General features: G+C 41.5%; 3 protein-coding genes across 3 annotated transcripts; 1 reads left to right on the top strand and 2 right to left on the bottom strand.

Annotated features, from left to right (window-relative positions):
* Positions 1-14: 14 nt before the first annotated feature.
* naa35 (N-alpha-acetyltransferase 35, NatC auxiliary subunit) lies at positions 15-7,237 on the top strand. The gene is made up of 23 exons (XM_076019582.1): positions 15-145; positions 815-943; positions 1,055-1,088; positions 1,340-1,454; positions 1,633-1,707; positions 2,011-2,178; positions 2,396-2,462; positions 2,578-2,621; positions 2,712-2,762; positions 3,142-3,225; positions 3,373-3,487; positions 4,164-4,342; positions 4,446-4,505; positions 4,670-4,776; positions 5,005-5,071; positions 5,158-5,256; positions 5,372-5,550; positions 5,691-5,827; positions 5,956-6,023; positions 6,110-6,250; positions 6,418-6,540; positions 6,673-6,753; positions 6,845-7,237. The coding sequence occupies exons 2-23, from the start codon at positions 823-825 to the stop codon at positions 6,902-6,904; spliced, it is 2,175 nt and encodes a 724-aa protein (XP_075875697.1). The 5' UTR covers positions 15-145; positions 815-822; the 3' UTR covers positions 6,905-7,237.
* A 301-nt stretch (positions 7,238-7,538) lies between these two features.
* Positions 7,539-13,932, bottom strand: golm1 (golgi membrane protein 1). The gene is made up of 11 exons (XM_076019583.1): positions 13,709-13,932; positions 12,625-12,759; positions 12,222-12,401; positions 12,050-12,104; positions 11,837-11,939; positions 11,619-11,727; positions 11,374-11,512; positions 10,769-10,966; positions 9,651-9,809; positions 9,444-9,536; positions 7,539-9,348 (listed from the first exon to the last, which is right to left on the bottom strand). The coding sequence occupies exons 2-10, from the start codon at positions 12,751-12,753 to the stop codon at positions 9,445-9,447; spliced, it is 1,164 nt and encodes a 387-aa protein (XP_075875698.1). The 5' UTR covers positions 12,754-12,759; positions 13,709-13,932; the 3' UTR covers positions 7,539-9,348; position 9,444.
* A 240-nt stretch (positions 13,933-14,172) lies between these two features.
* On the bottom strand, positions 14,173-20,702 carry LOC142884109 (G-protein coupled receptor-associated protein LMBRD2B-like). Its single transcript, XM_076019574.1, has 18 exons — positions 20,549-20,702; positions 19,560-19,786; positions 19,358-19,437; positions 18,655-18,753; positions 18,398-18,565; positions 18,063-18,273; positions 17,696-17,770; positions 17,497-17,601; positions 17,237-17,420; positions 16,867-17,048; positions 16,587-16,720; positions 16,319-16,424; positions 16,067-16,164; positions 15,727-15,830; positions 15,578-15,624; positions 15,328-15,436; positions 14,875-14,968; positions 14,173-14,786 (listed from the first exon to the last, which is right to left on the bottom strand). The coding sequence occupies exons 2-18, from the start codon at positions 19,731-19,733 to the stop codon at positions 14,762-14,764; spliced, it is 1,995 nt and encodes a 664-aa protein (XP_075875689.1). The 5' UTR covers positions 19,734-19,786; positions 20,549-20,702; the 3' UTR covers positions 14,173-14,761.
* Between the last annotated feature and the right edge of the window lie 1,139 nt (positions 20,703-21,841).

Below are 21,841 nucleotides of genomic sequence, written 5' to 3'. Positions count from 1 at the left end.
GTACACTATTCAAGGTTGTACGCAACTGCTCGAGCTTTACAAGCAAAAGAACTACATTTCCCATGTTGGCAGCAGGTGATGACGTTGAATGTATGCGCCATTCTTTAGGCTTCCACTAGCTACATGGTTATTGAAAAACATTGAGGTACGTGCAGATTTACTGTAAAAATGTGTCTTTCTTGTTCTTGTATTCGTATTTTACGTGGGAAAAGTAATCACGGATAAGAATTGAAAGACATGGATCCCACGTTTTATTGTCGGAAACGCTGTTTTTGGCGATGATTTGTTTCACACTTGCGAGTTTAACGTTATTAATAGCTAGCTAACATGCCTAATGGTCATAGTGCACTTTTCGTAAATTGCTTTTTGATGTTTTCTGTAAATCTCGAGCAAAAATCACTCAGGATAACCCAGATAACTTACGTGAATCAGACCCCGCATCCACTGTCCTTTCTCCTAAGGAAAATGGGAAGGCATCGGCTGTTGACCGGTTTTTATTTATATCTGAGTTAAGGTCATATATCGATCTCTGAGTCTTCGACTTGCCCTTTGGCTTGTTGTCCCTTAAACAGATGCAACAACCCTATCAAAGAGAAACCCTTCTTGCTCGGTCTAGTAGAATTTCAGGTGCGGTCAGGTTTGCAATAATGCCTTTTTAGGCTGCTACTTTAAGCTTCTTAATGCAGTTCATAGAGCATGATTTTAATCCTTCACTGTTCGCACATATTTTGGCACACCTGTGGTCTTCGCAGAACTTAATTTGGAATACTTTGGTCTCCGTGCCTGGGTTCTCTTTATGTTTCTTGTGCTTTAGTGGTCACCATGGTGATGAAGTCAGCAGTTGATGATGATGATACTGGCTGGGGGCTGGGGATCCCAGAAAAAATGAAGAACAATGCCAACTGGGTAGACATTACACACGAATTTAAGGGTGCATGCAAAGGTAAGGCTCTGCCCGTGATTCTTTTTGTGTGTTTTTTGCATGTATGACCTTTGTAGAAACTAGCTGACAAATTTCCCCTCATGGTTTGCCTTCTCCCATTCCATTATGCAGAGTTAAACCTTGGAGAGCTACTTCATGACAAACTGTGAGTTACTTTGAATGTTAAATAAAATGAAATAAAACTGTACTTCTTCCTAGGTGACAAAAATGAAATGGCCCACCAATAATAGGTCTTAAACAGGATTTCAAATATATTTGCGTACATAGACATTTTCTTCATCTGTTTGTTCGTATATTGATTTAATTGTCCATATCACTCAACAGGGCCAAATGTTTATCAGGCTTTGTAAACAAACAACACAACAACAACAAACAAGTGTTTTTCTATGTTGAAAGGTTTGGCTTGTTTGAGGCCATGTCAGCCATTGAAATGATGGATCCTAAAATGGACGCAGGAATGATTGGCAACCAGGTCAACAGGAAAGTGCTCAACTTTGAACAGGCCATCAAGGTAATTGTTCTTCTTGGCTGTCTCACAACCATATAAGGAAAAAAATGTGACTAGTCAGCACATTCCCGTAGGAATGACCCTTTGACTTGAATTCACTCTTCTTCATATGCCTTATTTTTATATTTTTCAGCATGAACAATGTTGTATATTTTATATCGTTCTGTTGTGGTGTTTGTAGGAAGGCGCCATCAAGGTGAAAGACCTCAGTCTCCCTGAACTCATTGGAATAATAGACACATGTTTCTGTTGTTTGGTGAGTTGTTTTTTTTTTTTGTTTTTTTTTTTAATATGAAAAATACATTTTGCATGTCTGCTACATTTGGAAAGCTATGTTTCAAACACCGCACTGTCTCAGTGAACTACACAATTGAATGTGTAAAGTAACCTGCATCTTTTCTAATTGACAAACATGGGATAAAAAGAATTGTAATCTCCCACATCGAGCATCATTCAGTTTGCATAATTTATCCGTTCCACTGTCGTCCAGAAGGAAAAGTGTGGGACCTCTTGAAGCCTTATAGCCTGAGGAATTTTGTGTATATTTGTGTATTTCCAGATCACATGGTTGGAAGGTCACTCCCTGGCGCAGACAGTGTTCACCTGTCTGTACGTCCACAACCCTGACCTTATTGAGGAGCCGGCCCTCAAAGCCTTTGCTCTGGGTATCCTCAAGGTGTGTGACATTGCGCGGGAGAAAGTCAACAAGGCAGCTGTGTTTGAGGAGGTAAGCGTTGTCTTGTGCCATCTTTTGGATCTGCTTTGCCACCCTGTTAAAATCCACTGCAATGACTTTAAGAGACGTCATGTTTACATACAAACATCCATCCACCCATCTTCTACACCCGCTTCCTCCTTCACTCAGGGTCGCGGGACATACAAACATATGCAACAAAAAAGTTTTCATTCATGGTCCTCATAATGTACCCTATATCTGTCCATAGGAGGATTTTCAGGCCATGACATATGGCTTCAAGATGGCCAACAATGTCACAGATCTGAGGGTGACAGGTATAAGTCACCTTTCATGCTAAATCTCTTAAGTCTGCATTTATACTGGGGATGATGCAAGTATTTTCTTCAGAGCTACTGGGATTTGTTCTTATCCATCCACTCTGCTCCTTAGGAATGCTTAAAGATGTGGAGGATGAGTTGCAGAGGAAGGTCAAGGTACCTTTTTTGGCCAGTTTTTAGTCAAGTAAAGCCATAGAAATTGTACAGCATGTGCTAAATATCACATTGTTTGGTCTTGGTCTCCAGAGCACACGCAGTCGACAGGGTGAGCAGAGGAATCCTGAGGTTGAGCTGGAGGTACGTCAGGTTGTTTTTATTCCACATTTTTGCATTAAGGTATTTATTTGAAAGATCTGACTGACATAAAGCCACAGACTAAACACCAACTCAGCCTCTTCCTTTTATAGTTTGTTGTCCATCTGTCTGTCAGAGCGTGTGACTAGGATGACCTTTTTAGAATCTGGAATGTTCAGTTTAGCTGTGCTATTATTGTCATAGAAATAATAATCAAAGAAGAAAAATCAACTCTGAAAATAGACTCTATCTGGGTGGGCAGTTGGTCCTCACACTCACTTGGTGTTTTTGTGTGCTGGTGGTTTTAAAAGTACATAGTTGGCACATGTAAGACATAATAGTTCAATGATTTCATTTTTCATTATTCTATATTTTTTCCCAGCATCAGCAGTTTTTGGCCCTTTTCAACAGAATAAAGTTTACCCGCCTTCTACTGACTGCACTGATCACTTTTACAAAGAAAGAGGTAACAACACGTACAAAACACACACAATAACTGAAAACATAGCTTTTACTTAACATCACAAATTATTTGTTGCTATGAACAACCCTACATATCTTATAGGTCACCAGTATGTCAAGTTGGTAATCTCCCCCATTTTTCTCCCCCTAGACCAGTTCGGTGGGTGAGGCCCACAAACTTGTAGCTCAGGCAGCGGACCTCCTAAGCGCCATTCATTCTAGTATCCAGCACGGCATCCAGTCGCAGAATGACACAACTAAAGGAGGTAGGAGGCAGCAGCCGACACAATCCATACTTGTCATTCCCAAAGGGAACCTCAACATTTTCTTTTTTTTTCTTTTTTTCTTTGGAGAAGGCAATGCACATTAATTTAGATTCCTGTCAGTGTGCCGGTGTTAGCCAGAGGCTTATTTTCAACCGCAGTCCTCTGGCCTGATGTTAAGAACCATAATAAACACGCAAAAAGGACACAAAGGCCATCTTACATGAAAACAGGGACACAGGAGACGTAAAATTTGAGTAAAAACAGCAGAAAATGACACTAAATAGGAGGCAGTAAATGCAGTACTACCGAAAGAAATACAACAGGAAGACGGTAATACACAACAAAAACCATTATGAACGGTACAGTTAATAAATTTACAATAGGGCAGGTATGGATAATTGAGATAGAGGTGCAGCAATGCAAAGACCAGAGCAAGGTTTCTCGTTGGAGTCATCGCTGTTGCAGTGGACAGGGTTAGATGGAGGTAGATGATTGGCTATGGCGACCTCTTGATGGAACTACTCATAGGAAAAGAACCAATAGTAGTAGTAGTAGTAGTAGTACTAGTAGTAGTACTGGTGCTCTATTTTGATATGTTGGAACAGCTCCTCAGGAGCAGTCACTAGATATAATTGCAGACTAATGTTGTGCTAACCTTCCCCTGTGTGTGCCACAGACCATCCCATCATGATGGGCTTCGAGCCCCTTGTCAACCAGAGGCTGCTCCCGCCCACCTTCCCACGGTACGCCAAGATCATCAAACGGGAAGACATGGTGGCCTACTTCCGGAAACTCATAGAGCGCATCAAAGCCGTTTGCGAAGTGATCAGTATCACCAACCTGCACGGCATTCTGGTAAACACACCTTTCAACATCTCTGAACCGGTAAACAGAGAAAGTGAGAATAGCCTCTTCGGTACTGAAAGTAAAGCCTTTGAAATGAATATTGTGTTTTTAGGACTTCTTCTGTGAGTTCAGTGAACAGTCTCCCTGTGTGCTCTCCAGATCTCTTCTTCAAGTGAGTCAATAGTTGCTCTTGCTTTGATTTTGATTTGATTTTGAGGAATTGCCGGTAGTTTCTCTGATGCCTACAAAGACATTGCTTCAGATGAAGTATTTTAAGTCATTGTTTTCAAAATGGTTTTAAAACCCAGTGTAAAGAGCACATTCTCCTGTATTCAGACAACGTTCCTGATCGACAATAAGAAAGTGTTTGGGACCCATCTGATGCAGGACATGATTAAAGATGCTCTGAGGTACTTCGTCAGTCCACCTGTTCTCTCCTACAAGTAAGTTCATGTTGCATTTATTGACTTGGCTTTGATGAAATTTGGATAGTAACATTTATTGGGGGGGATCGTCATGGGTTGTTATAATCACTGATAAGATTTGTTTTATTTAACAACCATGAAAAAAAGGTTAAATAATAACATATAGTAACTTACAGGATGCTAATTTAACTCAGCACACGTCAAGAGTGTTTTTCACTGTTTGTCTGTGTACACACTTCTGTCCAGGTGTTGCCTGTTCAATAACCACCAGGCCAAGGACTACATCGACTCCTTCGTCACACACTGCTCCAGGGTATGTTGCAAAGTGGGGTCCGCACCACCTCATCAGCACTGATGAGGTTACGGTCTTTGCTGATATGGTGTTTGCTCTCCCTGCAGCCATTCTGCAGTCTGATACAGATCCATGGTCACAACCGCGCCCGACAGAGGGACAAGCTGGGCCACATTCTGGAGGAGTTCGCCACGCTGCAGGATGAGGTGATCTCCTGTGGATTTTTTTTTTTTTTTTTTTCACTTTTTGCTGTTTTAACACAGCTGAAAACAAATTTTCCCGCAACACTGCAGTCCCTGACACTCCCTCTGTGCTCCACAGGCAGAGAAGGTGGACGCAGCCTTGCACAGCCTGCTGATGAAACTCGAGCCGCAGCGGCAGCATCTAGCGTGCCTCGGCACCTGGATCCTGTATCACAACCTGCGGATCATGATCCAGTACCTGCTCAGTGGCTTCGAACTGGAGCTCTACAGCATGCACGAGTACTACTACATCTACTGGTGAGACTTCACCGCCGTGTTCTCCGCGCTCTCTGACTGGTACTTTTCCCAGTTAATGCACACAAATCCTGTTTATTAACATTTTAGTTCATTCTGAATGTGTGTTGTTGGTGTTTTACTGATGGTGCTGTTGACTGCAGGTATTTATCCGAGTTCCTGTACGCGTGGCTCATGTCCACCCTGAGCAGAGCCGACTCGTCTCAGATTGCAGAGGAGAGGATCCTGGAGGAGCAGCTGAAAGGACGCAGCAGTAAAAAGACGAAGAAGAAGAAAAAAGGTTTGTTCTCTACCCACATCTCTCTTCTCGAAGTGCCGTGAAAAGTCGCCCCTGTAACGAGGGCTGCCAACGATTAGTCGACGTTGCAGCCCTACCTGTAACGTGCCTGATTTGAATTTCCTCCACAGTTCGACCACTCAGCAAGGAGATCACCATGAGTCAGGCGTACCAGAACATGTGCGCGGGCTTGTACAAGGTAGGACGTCAGCAGCACCACCCGTTTCACCCCTTGTCTTCAGAGAACAAATGTGAAAACCCTCTCTGTCTGTGTGTCCCTTGTAGACGATGGTAGCGTTGGATATGGATGGGAAGGTCCGTAAGCCTCAGTTTGAGTTGGACAGCGAGCAGGTTCGCTACGAGCATCGTTTCGCTCCCTTCAACAGCGTCGTCACGCCTCCACCTGTACACTACATCCAGTTTAAGGTACCACAGCAGATACTAGCTAGGTTTTGTGTGGGGACAAGTGGGGGCTTCCAGGTTGGAAAATAACAAAATAGGATTACCTTTGGTGTGTTGTTGTTTGTTTTTACCTCCTCTGACTTGCACATTTTTTCCTCTTTTTTTTACTTGTACTTTCTTGCTTCCTCCAGGAAATGTCTGATCTGAAGAAATACAATCCTCCACCAGGCTCCGCTGACCTCTACCTTGCCGCCAGTAAACACTTCCAGCAAGCCAAACTCATTCTTGAAAATGTGCCCAGCCCAGACCCAGAGGTCAGAATAATTGCCTTTGGTTTTCTTTTACAAAATATCTTTGAATTCAAAGGTCTTTTCTCTCTGGGTAAAAATGTTTACCGCAACTCGAATGATCGGTAACCATTTATTGATGTTCTCGGTTGTTAACAGGTGAATCGCATACTGAAGGTGGCCAAACCCAACATTGTGGTCATGAAGCTCCTGGCTGGTGGACATAAAAAGGAGACCAAGGTGACATACTACATAAATTCCTCAGACTATCTGTGAATCTCTCGATTTTGAGTGACGGATTGATTGATGAGATAATCCTGTGCATCTTCAGGCACTGCCGGAATTCGACTTCTCCGCTCACAAGTACTTCCCCGTGGTCAAAATCATCTGATCTCACTCCGCGGTCTGATGTGAGTTCAATCAGCTCCAAAGACTCGACGCTGGCGTGAACAAATGTGCAAAGGGTCCAGGTCCATCTCAAGTGTGAACAATGTTTGAAGCACGCCACAGTTTCTGTTCGTTTCACCACAAAACGAAAACACGACGATCACAACTGGACCGAACCAAGAGACAGTATCCTCATCCTCATTTGTGTTTTTTTGCGTGTCAGACGCTGGTTCTCGTGTACAAAGAACGAGTCATTTTTAATAAGCAGCAGTAACGGTTGCATATCATTTAAACTTGTATTTTTGTTCTTATCTGAATGAAAATTTTGAGCCTAAAACACTTCAGTATCCTGTCTTATCTTGCACGGGACCAGTTAAGTCTGGGAGGGCTAGTAGCACAACAGAGACACTCACCGGCGCGGGTCACTGTCATCATGGAAAAAAAAACAAGAAAAACTATAGAATTCTTACAATTTTGGACAATAAAATGTAATGAAGGGACTTGTATTTTCCCACTTTTTATGCTCTTTAATTAGATTTGTTTTTTAAAAAAATATTTTTTATTTTAGTTTTTGATATCTTGATTTAGTGACACATTTGTCCATTATGACTTTCTAAACCAACAGTTACAAAACAAAATAAGATCAGCAAAACATCTTTAATTCAGAGTTTAGTTTCATAAACATTTTTTCCCCTCAGAAAAACATTGATTTGAAAAACAGGACCTTACACAAACAAGCTGATGAATCCGAACAAACAGAGGGAAGTTATCAAAGCTGACCAAATAAAACAAAAAATGAAACAACTAAATAAAAATATTACCCACAAGAGAATCAGTCCACCATCAGCACTTTAAGTCAACATTTACAGTAAATTCTCATAACTTATCTTCATTATTGCTGTATGCATGTAAAGACCACACGTCTTTGCCATGTTTAATTTGAAATAAATCCTAGGAGTGCGTCGCATGTGGAGTAGCCACAGAATGCATTAAAAGAGACATTTTAAATAGAATTTTAATTTGCAGTCATTTGTAAAAGGGGAACAATAAGTTGATTTTTTTCTGGGGGGGGGGGGTGAAAGCTAATTCAGAGCCTTTGACAATGTGTAAGAATTAAAAAATAATAATAAAACGAGAGGCAAGACAAAAAAAAAGCCTAATCAGACTTGGTGAACACATTTCAGTTTTCATCTGCTGACCTGTCCATATACGAGGAGGATATTAACATTGACTGTCACACACTGCTAAGGGGAGTAGTTAGTCTGAAATAATGTTTAGTGTTATAAACCAGGTTAGAACCACTCACATCGTCAATTGCGTCAACATTAATGACTTCACGATGTGAGAGGTCCTAACGTTGTGGCTGATAGTTAGGAAAGAAGCCAGTCAAAAAAATAAAAATCTGTTCTGGTTAAATGCACAGGCAACAAAAAATAAACTAGTTCCTAGTCATCACTTGTGTTGACATTCACACACGCAAATTACTAATTTGCAGTCAATTTACAGCCAATAGACATACAGCACAGCTAGTAAAAGGTTTAGGTCTGCTGTATTGGCAGCAGCCTTCAAGCACAACACACTGGTCGCCTCTCTAATGGACGCATTTCATATTTACAGCAGTCCTCTACGTTTGCTCAGCACCCTCTCCACTCTACATGCAGCATAGCGAAGGCAATACAGGACTTCACTCAGCACAGCCGGTAAACAGTGTATTTCAGATCCGCATCTGAGCCTCTGCTAGTTGATAAGGCTTGTGTCAAAAGAGATTCTACAAAGGAAAAAGATATATATCGTCTAATATCAACAGAGCAGTGAAAACATTAGGAATTGAACGTCATGTTCATTTGGCCAACCTTAGGTTTTGCAGCACTTTGGGGTACATGGAAATCAGAGGGAACTACCATCTCACTTTTTAATTTACCAGTGTCATATGTAGGCTTTGGCATGTAAGTGACTTGGAAAGGAATGCATGAGCTGGACGTTTGCGTCGTTTATGAATAGCCTAATTTACACTCACTGATTAACACAGAGCAGATAGATAAAGCACTCGTGATCTCAAATAGGACCGTCAACTGCTTTTCAGCCATGTGGAACTGAGGAGGAAGCGGCTGTGAGTATCAGACCTCTGACTGGTGTTGAACGGAGCAGGAGGGAATTACACAGTCAAGGCCAGAAATAAAGCGTGAACAGTCACTCTGACGCAGGCTGCGTTTCAGTGTGTTGAGGTGGGAAGTGCAAACGAAAGCAGGCTTTGATACGGACAATCTGATGTTCTCGAAATGATTTCATCCCACAAATAAATCTAAAGAAGTTGACTAAACTGAAAAAAAGGACATTCCAGGAGTGCTTGTGCCGCCTGTTTACTGAGCTGCCTTCACCTGTTGTGCCAGCTGTTGATGATCTCGCAGTTTCCAGTGCAGTCAGACAGCTTACCGGCATCCAGCAGCACTGCAAGAATGAACAAATCCACGAAGTTTTAAAAACACACACTAACCAGTCTCGTTATTTCCACGGGGGAAATGCTGCCCGTGGATTTTTGATACCTCAGTCTTGAGACAGCACCGCTTGTTTGTCGGCTTCGAACTCGCCTTCATTCTCATCGTCACCATTATAGTCGGCCAGCTCCTGCTCCAAATCTATTAGGAGGAGCAAAGTAGTAATAATAATAATAACAACTGATGAAACACAAAAGTCCCTCTCAGCAAGGAACTACGCTGACACTGTGGAGGCTGTTGGGAAGGCAGACGTACCTATTCCTACGTTTTCAGGCTTATTGTTCAGAGGCTTGCCTGCGTCCAGTACTGGCTCCACTACATCATACTCGTCTTGATCCTCAGTTTTAAGACCAGCGAGATCCTCATCTGCCTTCTCGTTGCCCATCGGCTCGCCTTCCGCTCCAGGGTCTTTTTCTGGAGGCACAACCAAATGTTTGACTTCATGAATTTATATTATTATTATTATTGTTATTAATCTTCATTGAACATGCTTTCATGCCAATAATGTACCTTTTGATTTTTTTTAAAGAGCACGGTGTAGTTTTTTTTTGTTTGTTTGTTTTTTTTAGATATTTATTGGATAAATACAATTGGAAATACTACAGTGTATAAATTTACATGCTATTGATAGGGATTTCTGAACAATTAATGCCATGTTCAATTGATAATTTTCATGCAGTGGAAAAAAAATCTTGAGGACTTTCTTACCTAGATGAATGACGCAGCTCTGTTGGAATACTTCTATTACATTAATCATTTGATCATAGTGACTGAATCTTAGTCCTACAGTCCAGTGCACTAGCAAAGTCTGATGGTTGGCTAAGGCTAGAAAGCCGCTATGAGCTACCAGTTACGTTCTGTTCGTGGATATTGTCTTGGTTCATTATGATGTTCTATTCCTGAAGCTCATTTTTTTTCGTGCCGTAAAAATAGAAAAAAAATCAAATTACATTTTAACAAAAGTTTATTGTTTCAACGAAAAAAAAAGTCATTAGAATAACATGACGTTTTTACGTTACGACAGTGTTATCATGCTATAACATGAAACTGTGCACCATGTTCTTAAAAATGACACACTAGCTTACCCAACACAACTGTTAACACAAAACCAGAGGTAGCGGATGTACATTCTGGGAGCGTCATGGTAATGGTAGCTGTGTTGTTCCACATTAGCATGAAAATTGAGTGAATAAGGCTTTGAAATCTTTTTAATCATTGTTTTTAATGTGTGGAGCATTGATCAACTTCACATGTCAACAAATAAAGCTTGAAGATGCGAGCTGTTGTGATCAGTGAAACAAATTGTGCACATATACGTGTCTATTAGTTAAGTTAAATGAAATTTTGCAATCTGATCAGGGCTTGTTCTTTACTTTCTGAGTGAGCGTCCTCTTCATGAGCATCCAGCAGTTCCATGTCTTTATCTTCAGTTAAATTTTCCTGCATGGGTTTACTGTCCATTGGCTCATCTTTTTCTGTGGCGACGACACCACCTAGTGGAGGTAAAACATCCTTCTCGGCCGCAGCAGCTGTAGGAACAGGCTTGGCCTCTTCTTTGGAGGGTTCCTCGTCTGGAAGTTAGGTCAGAGCAGGGTCATGATATGGAAGGAGGCATGCCAAGTAGAACGCATAAAACAATGAGACATGATCGCACATTAAACATGATTTAAAACACTGCTGTGGTGTATGTCATATTACACAATGTTTGTTGTGCTACGTGATATTTCAGTTGGTAAATTACCGTTCAAACAGCTTCCAGGGAAGACTGAGAAAGTCTGTCATTGAATGAATTAAACTATGGTGAAGGAAACTGCGTATATTCAGTTGCCATGCCATCTTTTTCTTGCTCCACTTTTTCAAGAACGTGTGCTGAGGCAGGGCTTTGGAGCGATGCCTCTCCAAGGTTAGTGAAAACTGTATTTTCCTGATGGTTTTTTATGAGGCAGGCTGTGCGACCACAAACCCTTCATGTCTTTACCTTTGCCCACGGTGATCTCATTTGTCAGTATTTCGGCCGCTTCATTGACTTGAGACTCAGAGTGGTTTGTCATGGTGCTTGCTACAGTCTTGACTGTTCCCAGCGCTTCGTCCTTTGTTGCTGCACCAGGAGAGTTCTCCTGGTAAAGAAACAACCATTGTGCATTGCAAATATCAACTTTGAAACGGTCTGATTTTCAGACCTTTTCCTTGATTCTGACTGTGTAGAAGGGGAAAACATCTCACCTGTGCAGAGGCGAGTTTTGACAACTTCTTCTCAAATTCAAGTTTAGCTGCTGCCAGTCTCTCATCACACAACTCCTTCTGGGACAGGACCTGTGAGTTGCAGTGGGTCCTGCAAATGTGCAGAAAAAAAAAGGTTACCCACAAATGACAAAACACACACTTCACCGCTTCACTGAGGGATTTTGATGGGAGGAAGCAATCTTGACGTTGCATCTCACATGTCAAAGGTGAGTTTGTTGTTGAGGGTTTTTATGTTGCCCTGGCAACTCTGCAGTTCCTTTTGAAGCTTTCCAAGGTCATTGTTTATTTGATTCAGCTGCCCTGAACCCGGGAAACATGCATAACATTCAAAGTCACATATAAAGGGAGTGGTTTACTTTTCACACCATTATACTAATAAAATAATAGTGTTACATGATAATGGTTTGTACCTTTGAGTTCCTGTATTGTTTTGGCACTGGAGGAAATGTTGCTTTGCAGTTTGCCCTAAAAGCGAGAACACAGTTACATAGTGTCTTCTTTTTTCATGTGCACTGCGCGTGAGCAATAGCAACCAAAAACAATAAAAATGTCTTCATTGAAGTTCCAGCGTTGATGCATCACCTTGTCTTGGCTGCAGACGTTCTGACTTCCTTCCAACTGTCTTTTGAAGAGACTCTCCATGTGGCTCATCTGCTCTCTCTGTCTTTGGACCTCCTCCTCGTATTCAGTCTTCTTCAGCTCCACTGCTCCTCGCTCTGCCGCTCCACGTCGCATCTGGCCCTCCAGTTCGTACAGCTTGGTCTGCATCACACACACATAGTGTGAGGGTTCATGTTAATTCTGACCAGCAGTTGGGGCTATAACATAAAACTTAAAAGGAACGAAAAGAATGTCAGCATAAAAGATCAAACATACTGTGCATATAGATTTAAGGGAGGGGGCAAAAACCTGTGGCCAACTGTGGAGCCGCAGGAAGCAGCACAGTGCTGAACACAGACATGCTCTCAGTCTGTGATGATCGTACCTGTAGCTCCAGGTTGCGGGAGCTGGACAACCAGTAGTTGAAGCCCAGAACCAGGAAGCAGGCAATTAGGGCGGCGATCAGCAGAGGCGGTGACCGCCCCCCACGGCGGCCGTTTCCCAGCCCACCCATAGCTGTCTGAAAATCCAACACATATCACAGCGACACTGAGAGCTGGAATTGTTGCTACTATGAACATATTAAAACATACTGCAATTAATGGAAGTATCCCATGTCATGCGAGGCTGAATTATAAACGACCACCTACTCGTATATACTTTACATGAGGACACACCTCTTTTTTGAATGCTAGTTTAGCTATTTCAATCATTGTTTATGTTTTGGAATAGGTATATCAAAAATATTGCTGGTTTGCTTTATAAAAACCCACCGGCGTTTCTGGTTTGTCCACACTTGACCATTCGTGATATGAAAGGTGTTGGGACCGGATACGGTTTATTTTAATGTACTTGTGTGCAAGTTTACACCACAGAGGAAGCTTTAATTTATTTTTATTTTTTTATTTATTTTTTTTATATTTTTTTTTAACTTCATTTCCGGGCGCCAAGACATTGTATCCATCGACTCGGGTTGAGACGCGAGTTAAATGTCAGTCCAAAGTACTTGCCAAAGGGAGCAATCTCAGCTCAGGCAAACTAGCAAGCCATGAGCTAGAATAACAAAATCTTCGTCAGAAAACAACACACTGCTTGTGGCAGAAGACTAATATGCAGCCGCCGTCACTGACACGCTAGATAAAAAGTGATACCGATCGTATCGCGAAGACACAACAGACACAACGGTGCATGGGACAATTAGAATAAATAACCAGAATGAAATATCGGAAATAAGCTTGGCTGGCGCCTGGACTGTCGCGAGGCTAACATTGACCAAAATATCGGCCCTTCCTTCTGTGTGTAAGATGTCTTACAGAAATAAGATACTCGGGATATAGCATACATAACGAACATGACGGCAAACCAAGTCTAAGTGATCGTATTCGTCAGATATACTCAGATGATCCGCCTGTATATAGAGCTAACGCTAGCTGTGCTTGCTAACGTTAGCAGCCACTATGTCTACTCACCGAATGGGCTTGAGGGTCTGGAAACAGGAAATATTGTCTAGTCCTATGTACTATTATATCGTTCCCACCAAGCCACAGCGGTTTTGCAGTTAACAGGAACGACTTTCATAGGCGGCTCACATCAATCAGTGTTAATTAGTTCAAATAAGTGAAGGCTCCGAATTCCGGAGTATATCAAGGTTGCGACCAACGACTGAATCGGTTAGGGAGTGACTGCCACCTCTGCTTGCTGTAGGAAGTACAATGTCCACTAGAAAACGCTGTCATAATACTTTAAAGCAGCGATTTATTCGAACAGTAGCTTTAATACTAAGTGCAAAATTGTTTTAATTCCTTCATCTAGCCTAACCCTGATTATAAACATCTACACATAATTTGTTTTAACAGCGAAAGTATTGAAACAAATAACAAGATTACAAGTAATAATAAATACTGTTCCTTACACAAACGCATGTCAATCGCTCTTTAAAATAGATAAAATCATTTATTTTCAAAGGATAGAAGGATTGCTCTGTTATGTAAACAACATACAAAAATCACATTTCAAAGATATTTGGTGAGAACTGTTATAACCATAGCATCACTCCAAACATTTGGTTATCCATCAAGATGTGTTTGCTGTGAATTTCCTCTTTGTTTGTGAGTAGTCCAATAAACCGCAGCATGAACCACACCTGATTTTGCTCAGTCAGGTCCTGTTCACTTCAAAAATAACATTATGGAATTTCTATTCACTTTTCACGACAAATGAAAAGAAAGAAAGAAATGGGTCACACCGGCTGATTAAAATATCAACACAACCATTCTCTCCTTTAAATAATCCTACCACGCAAACAACAATGAAACCATGTGCCATGTGCATATGACCATATAGTCTCTCATTGATTGATTCAACCAATTCCTGATTCTTCGTCCATTTCCAAGGTATATCTTCTTTTCCTTCAAGCTCTCAGATATTCCGTGCAAAAATCCTCACTGGGTGACATCCCTCAAGGAGAATGCACATTTAATCTGTTGTCTCCAATTTTGATAAAGTCCTGGGTTTTCTTCTCCCTAGACATCATCAAATATGGAAGTCCTGGAAGATGAAAGAAATAGGTAATGTCTGTCTGTGGATCTGCAGAGCCAAACAGAGAAATTGTGTGTATTTGCCAAATTCAATATACCCTCTGTTTGGTGAAATGTCATCACTGGAATAGTTTTCAAGTAAAGGACTTTGTTGCTCCTCCATCTCCCCATCCCTCCGGGTAAAAGCGAGTACTGCAGAAGAAAACAATGTTTCCCTTAATTGACCTGATAGCGTAAATGTTCAAAAACTGAGGATCACAATCATGATTGGTAAAGGAACGACAGAGGAGTACATTTTGAAATTCAGTGGTACATGAAATCACAAACGTTTACCCTCTATCGCCTTAATGTGTTAAGGGAGTCCAAAAATCTGTAATGTAACTCTGAACAGTCAAGCACTAAGCACACAGCATCCATCCATCCATCCATCCATCAATTTTCTACACCCGCTACCTTCTGCACTCAGTTGCAGGGTCAAAACCGACACTAACATTATCAGTGGCATAGAAATAAATTTTAAGCTTTATTCTTTCTTTGTGCTCCTTGTTTACCGCTTTTCTTAATGTCTGCGACAAGGCTGCCCTCATCATCCTTTATCTCGGTGTAACCAGATCTGCTACGCCCTGTGGCGCTGTGGAGTGTGTTACAATCCCGCCAAGCCTGAAATCAAAAAACAGAAAAAGTCATGAACACCAAGTGCACAAAACACAAACCAGTAGAACACGTTTGTTGGCTGATTAAGGAGGCTAGTATTGACTGAAGGACACTATTGAGTGGTCTAATGAGGGAAAATTCTCTAACCCATCTCCGACTTTCTCTATCCTCAGCGTTTACTCTTTTTCTTCTTTCTACAACAAAAAGAAAACAAAATGATTGATAAACTAAAACGATTGCATAAGACAACACACATACAAAGAACACCTTTGAACAGATACAAAATCATACTGAACCTCTTCTAATGAGTTCCCTTCCTTCATCCACGAGGTCAGATGTCAAGTCATCATCACTGATGTACTGAGTGCAGCCCAGAAGGTTCAAACATCTAGATCCAAGTCTTTAAACCCAGAGAGACACGTCATGATACATAATAAAACGCCTATAATTAGTGACACGTCATTTATACAATTTCTCTTCTTGGCAACCCCCCACCACCCCTGCCCTTACTGGCCTATTGTTCAGACAGGGGGAGTGAATATAGAGATAATGAACATGTGTATTTGCTATTGAGCTTTCCAAAGCAATTGAAGTCTGGTAATACTATCAAAGTGAGGACAGTGTACGGTCAAATACCTGTAAAAAGTACCAAGGCAGAGCAGCAATACCAGCATGGGATAATAAATGTAGAAGCCATCAGATATGATGGACAAAACTCTCATAGAGCCCATGATCTAACAGAGGAGAAAGACACAATAAGCAAATACAATTCCATATACTTCCATATACTTCTCATATTATACATACTGTACAGATTCTTCTCAGTGTCTGTGCATGTTTAATAAGAATGGGCATAAAATGTTTCTGTTTTTTTCCTGTGAAACCCACAGAGATATAGGATGTCTGTATTCTGTCCTGGTGCGAGATGGCTGGGTCCATATGAATAAGGCCAAGGAAGTTGAGACACAGAGGAGGGGTGAGACGACACAACAGCCTGGGTAGACAAAAGAGGAACAACATGAGATCTCCGTGTAAGTTGAGAATACACTGCCCCATCCTTCTTGATGTCATAGTTTACAGTAGAAATAAGCTCCCAATGATGCAGACTGAACGTCTTTGTGAAACAAACATGTTACGAGTGGTGAGGTTAGCCTACATGCCGCTGAACTGCAAGCTGTAGGCGTCAGTCTGGTGACGGGGCACCAGGTAGTAGTAGTTGAAAACCCGTATCCTGAACACTGTGGAGTAGACGCAAACGCAAAGGAAGAGAATGCTGCCGAAGCACACCGTCTAGTGGAGACAGGCGAGAAAGCAGACAAGAGAGCCAAGGCTTGGTCTTTCGCTTCATATGCTAATTTCTTTTATTGACTTTGCATGAGTTTCTATCTCGCCAGGTCACATGGTGGGCATACTGTTGTGTATTTCCGCTTGCTTACCTCAATGCAAACATAGTTTTGTTGTTTTTCAGCCATGTGAACAAATACAGCGAAGAGGGAGAGAACAGGGTTCAGGCTGAAGAAGGTGCACTCTGACCAGACAACAGCTGCTGACAGGACACACAGGACAACTGCCAGTATCCTGTAGAAACTCTGTCGAACCACACACTCCCAGTACCATTCTGAGAGAGGGACACAGGCATATATAGCTTTGAATCTGAGGAGAAATGCACTATAACACATTTGAAAGATTTTTTTAAGTCACAATGGGGTTCTGGCTAAAATGAAGTGTAAATTTTCAAGTCTGAGAAGTACTCAGTTGCACATAGTTTGGTTTGAGATTTTGGTGGCTATCAGCGACTAAACTCACCCACAGTGGGGGTGCAAATGAGCTGCTGGATCCAGCCGAGGCGGCGCTCTGAGGGGAAACTGTGGCTGAAGTATCGCCTTGAGCAGTTCTGGCTTTTGGCTACATCTTCCAGGTGAAAAGCCTTGTCTAACAAGATTGACCACTGCACGCGAGTCTGGCTGTGTCTCTGAACTGCAGAGATTACCTGAAAACCAGGAAACAGGGTCACGTTTTGCAGCCTTTCCATCAAACCAAACAGCATGTTTTCCATTCATTTATACCTTTTTATGAAGAACAATTAGACTTCTTTCAGTAAGACTAACATTCTGTTCCTGACCAGATCTTTCCATGTCCCTTTCCATGTCCTCTTGATACATAGTCGGACACTGAAATTAAGAAAAATAAAACAAAAAAACTGCCAACAAGAAAATAGAAAATTCCTATTATATAAACTGGCAAATGTTACGTTTCATTTGTCACCTTTGACAAGATAGTGTTGACACAAGTCCTGAGACTGTGGTTATGATTGATGTATCCGAGGACACCTGCCACATCCTGGAAGATATGGGCCAAAAAATTGATTTAGTTTAATGTTTTAAAGTCTCTCTTCAAGATAGATAGACAGATAGATAGATAGATAGACAGACAGATAGATAGTTAGATGTACTTATAATAAAATAACCTATACAGTAGTTGCAAAACCGCTCAAATCAATCTATGTACGACAAACAACCAAAGCAGATGTGCAAAAGACAGTCAAATTGTGCAGAGGTAGGGATAAGCAAGGTTTTCTATTCTCCTTGGGTCTCTAATTTACTAATTTCAGATTTAGCACACATCTTCTCACCTCCATCCTGTCTGCGAGGTTCTCCTCGGCCACAGATTTCTCTGTGGCCATTTTTGCTACCTTGAAATACGTCTTGGCCAGCAGGTAACTGTGTGAAGACGAGAGCCAATAGGAGCGCGGTATCTCCACCAGACCGTAGCCTAGCAAGAGCACCAGAAGGAAGAGGCCCCACGTGTTGGCAGCCGTGATTCCAATGGTCTGAAGGTCGCTCCTGCAGAAGATTGTGGCAACATAAAAGAGTAACACACAGACACGATGCAAGACGAGAACACATAAGGTTGGCCCTTCTAGGTAGCAGTAAGCACACACACACACACATACACACACACACTCACCACGAGAGCTGCCACTTTGGGTGAACAGCCACGTAAACCAGCAAGAATATGAAGATGAGGAGGTAGGTGCCGTAATAGATTGCATTTTCAATGAGAGCCTCTTTGATTTTCCCAATTCTGGAGAACGCTCCAGACCGGGCGTAAGACTGCATGATCGGCAACAGCAGCCTGCAAACACAAAAAGGCCCCATAATAAAGCAAAGCAGTCTTTTATAACCAAAAACACGGAAATGTGTGTCTTTGTTGGCATCCACTACCATGTGAGAAACTGGGAGGTCCAGTAGACAACTCTCCAGAACACTGGCAGGATGCCATCAGGGATGTAACTCCATGGTTCCTCACAAAGCTTCTGTATACTGTATAACACACACAGATGAATGTGAGCTTTTGGGAAAATTGGCCCTGGGACTCATAAAGAGCGCAGCAAGCAAAAGTCTATCTGCATGACCACATATCTTTCCTGCAACCACATGTCGGAGGAAAGAGAGAAAACTGCTTCTCAAAGTTCATTCAGTACAATGGTCGCAAAAACTCCTGAACTTCACCTCAAAAGAAACACATTCATGGCGAGAAACTGCACCCAGACATAAGTATGACAGCACTCTAATCCAAAACAGTTGGAAATGAGCTTACATGATACTATTAACTATTCATTACATCTTAAATCTGAAAAAGATACACTGTGACTGAATTGCCAAGGCCATTATTTATTTTTCATAGTCGTTATACATTTTAAATCATGACAGACTATATCACATACCTCATTATTTACACATTTTCTTTAGATACTGCAGCTGAAATTAGTGCCATTAAACAATAATGACAGAAAATCCAAAATTTGTTAAGCACTCCCATTTGTTTACCCAGAAACATTTAAACACATAAAACATATGATGACATTGTGTTTCAAAGTCTGTAGGCAAACCAAGATAGTGTTTTAAAGCATATATTGTTATTTACCTGTCAGTTGACTTATTATAGGCTTTAGTCACAGGAGTTGGCTGGACTGGATGGTCAAGAAGACACTGGTTGTAAATGGTCTAAAAGAAACTCAAACAGTCACAAAATTAGAAAACACAATATATATACAAGTTAAAAAAAACAAAAAAAAAACAGGTAGGTGACAACAAGGGGAAAAAAGAAATGTAAAGTGGTCTGATACCGTGCTGACATCAAGTGGCAGGATGAAGATGATGAGGAAGCAGAGATACCAGGACAGCAGCGTCCCTGACAGGACCATCCAGTGCTGCCGCCGCAAATCTCCATAACGCTGGAGGAGGTAGAAGGCCAGGAAGAAGACGACCACAATCACGACAATCAGAGCGGCCCCATGCATGGTGACGATGCACACACCGAGGTCAGAAGGTCATGCTGATGGCCTGACAATGGCTGAGAGAACAAGAAAGGACAAATGAAGGCCTGGTACACATGCAGCAAATGGATGAATATCAGCTGTCATCAGCATGGTGATCACAGGACATATGTGACTGACATTCAAGGTGTGAGGAAGGAAAGACAAAATAGTTAACTATAAGAGAGATATGTGTACAATAAGGGATGGTGGAGGATTTTTTAGAAAAGAATAACAACTTTTTTTATATTATGGGCCATCATTCTTTGATTTCTAATGACATTAATGGCAAAACTGATTGCCACACACAGGTGTCATGTACTTGCCAAATGATTTGCCCTTTACTGAGTACTGAGACTCATTTGCTAATCTTTCCTGATGGTTTATGACCGAAAGCTCGAATGATTATAAATATGTTGGCGTAGATTTGAGAGCAGGGATTTCCATACTTTTTTCTGCCAATTTCATCCTAAAAATCCATCACCTCTACGACCAGATGAGCGGTGTCTCCAGTCTTGTATCATTGTGCGATTAAGAGCCTTGTGGCTTATAATTATTATTCCCGCTTTTTCAGCAGGTTGATAAAAACATACTTTATTTATTGCGCACACTTCAAATACAAGGAAGGAAGAAAACGTTGTAAATGTAAGAATGTTAAATAGTCAAAAGTCAGACATACGCGATGGTTTAGCATACACAACTCGGAACAGCTAAAACCCCCGTGAATTTAATCGCTTGAGCTAATATTGGTTATGGTGGTAGCGGTTAAACAAGAGACCAGAGTTCGGATTCACTCTTACCTTCTCGTTTCCTTTTTTAAATCTTAAAACCGCAAACCGCCCATTTATTCACTTTGATAACATTGACTTTATTGTCAACATTTCTTTCCTCGCGTAGTCCGGCCAGATGTAAACAACCTTCGAAACGTCGTTACGTAACGGCAGCACAACATGTGCTTTCTGTAACAGAGCGAGGGCTTTCTGGGTAATGTAGGCAAGAGTCATACAGGAAATCCGTTCACTGTTCGTGTCTGCACATTCTTACTGCCTTACGTTGAATTACATTAAATCACGCCCAACACAAACCTTTTTATAATTGTAATTTTTCCGAAATGTTGGTAATTATTGCTCTACTCCCAACCCAGAAAATAGTTTTTTTGATTTTGATTTCTGCCTTTGAAGTCACAGATTGTGATTTTTGGTAGCAGGTAGACAACCAAACAAATGCTAACCACAACTACCAAATTAAAAAAAATGAGATTAAATGTAGCAGGGTTTTTTGCTTTTGTTTTTTAATTAGTCGCAAATGTTAAAGCAGACATTTGTTGATGCATCTTCAAACTTTCATGTTAATATATCTAGTAACAGGGTTGTCAAAGCTCTTCAGAATAAGGAAAAAATGTATATGTCAAAGGGAAGCGTAGAGGAGATCTGTCTTCTTCTTTGTCTTCAGGTAGAGGCAGAAAAGTAACCTCGTCACTCTGCTGGAAGTTCTTGTCTTCATACGATCTGTTCTGATGACATGCAGCATCGCTTTTGCCTTGTAACGTCTCCAGTCCATTTTCATGTATGTAAGAACATCCACATATATGGGTCATCAGCAAACTGAGGGCCCAGAATGTTGACACATACAGCTTGGTGTTCCAGCAGAAAGTCCATGTGACTCAGCAGGTCCAGAAACAGATGTTCCATGAGCTTCAGGCAAACAAACCAGTTTTCTGCTGGTCTTGTCCGATCCAGTGCATCCAACCAAACCGATCCAAAAATGTCCAAAGACTCTGGCCAGTCTTCCAAAATATCGTCCATCAAATCCATGGCTTTAATTCAGCAGAGATTCAGGTCAAAGGGCTAATAAATCTTTACCCGTCCACGTTGCTCGACCACATATTCTAGTGCCGGCCTCTGTCATTCTCCTTTACTCTGTCTTCCAAACACCTGAAGTGCAGTCCAGATAAAATCTGGCAGCACTGGCAAGTGCTTAGTGAGGCCATCTGTCAGCCTACATCCTCACCTTAACCCCTTGAACTGCATGGATTACTATAACAAGCTGTGGAACTGTGCAAATGCTGTGCCCCAGTTAGAATCTCATTTCCA

The sequence above is a fragment of the Nelusetta ayraudi genome, unplaced genomic scaffold (assembly GCF_046127955.1).
Source record: "Nelusetta ayraudi isolate G7.1 ecotype Tasmania unplaced genomic scaffold, CSIRO-AGI_Nayr_v1 ptg000010l, whole genome shotgun sequence".
Lineage (NCBI taxonomy): Eukaryota > Metazoa > Chordata > Actinopteri > Tetraodontiformes > Monacanthidae > Nelusetta > Nelusetta ayraudi.
Note: the sequence above shows the minus strand (reverse complement) of the source record. Positions and strands in the feature narration are given on the sequence as shown.

Coding starts and splice junctions, on each gene's coding strand:
- naa35 (XM_076019582.1), top strand. CDS start 823: ATGGTGATGAAGTCAGCAGTTGATGATGATGATACTGGCTGGGGGCTG. Junction 2,179..2,395: donor AGGCAGCTGTGTTTGAGGAG/GTAAGCGTTGTC, acceptor ATCTGTCCATAG/GAGGATTTTCAGGCCATGAC. Junction 3,226..3,372: donor TCACTTTTACAAAGAAAGAG/GTAACAACACGT, acceptor TTCTCCCCCTAG/ACCAGTTCGGTGGGTGAGGC.
- LOC142884109 (XM_076019574.1), bottom strand. CDS start 19,733: ATGCATGGGGCCGCTCTGATTGTCGTGATTGTGGTCGTCTTCTTCCTG. Junction 18,274..18,397: donor CCAAAGTGGCAGCTCTCGTG/GTGAGTGTGTGT, acceptor AATCTTCTGCAG/GAGCGACCTTCAGACCATTG. Junction 14,969..15,327: donor CGCAGACATTAAGAAAAGCG/GTAAACAAGGAG, acceptor TTTCTTCTGCAG/TACTCGCTTTTACCCGGAGG.
- golm1 (XM_076019583.1), bottom strand. CDS start 12,753: ATGGGTGGGCTGGGAAACGGCCGCCGTGGGGGGCGGTCACCGCCTCTG. Junction 12,402..12,624: donor CCCGCAACCTGGAGCTACAG/GTACGATCATCA, acceptor TGTGTGATGCAG/ACCAAGCTGTACGAACTGGA. Junction 11,513..11,618: donor CAAAACTCGCCTCTGCACAG/GTGAGATGTTTT, acceptor TTTCTTTACCAG/GAGAACTCTCCTGGTGCAGC.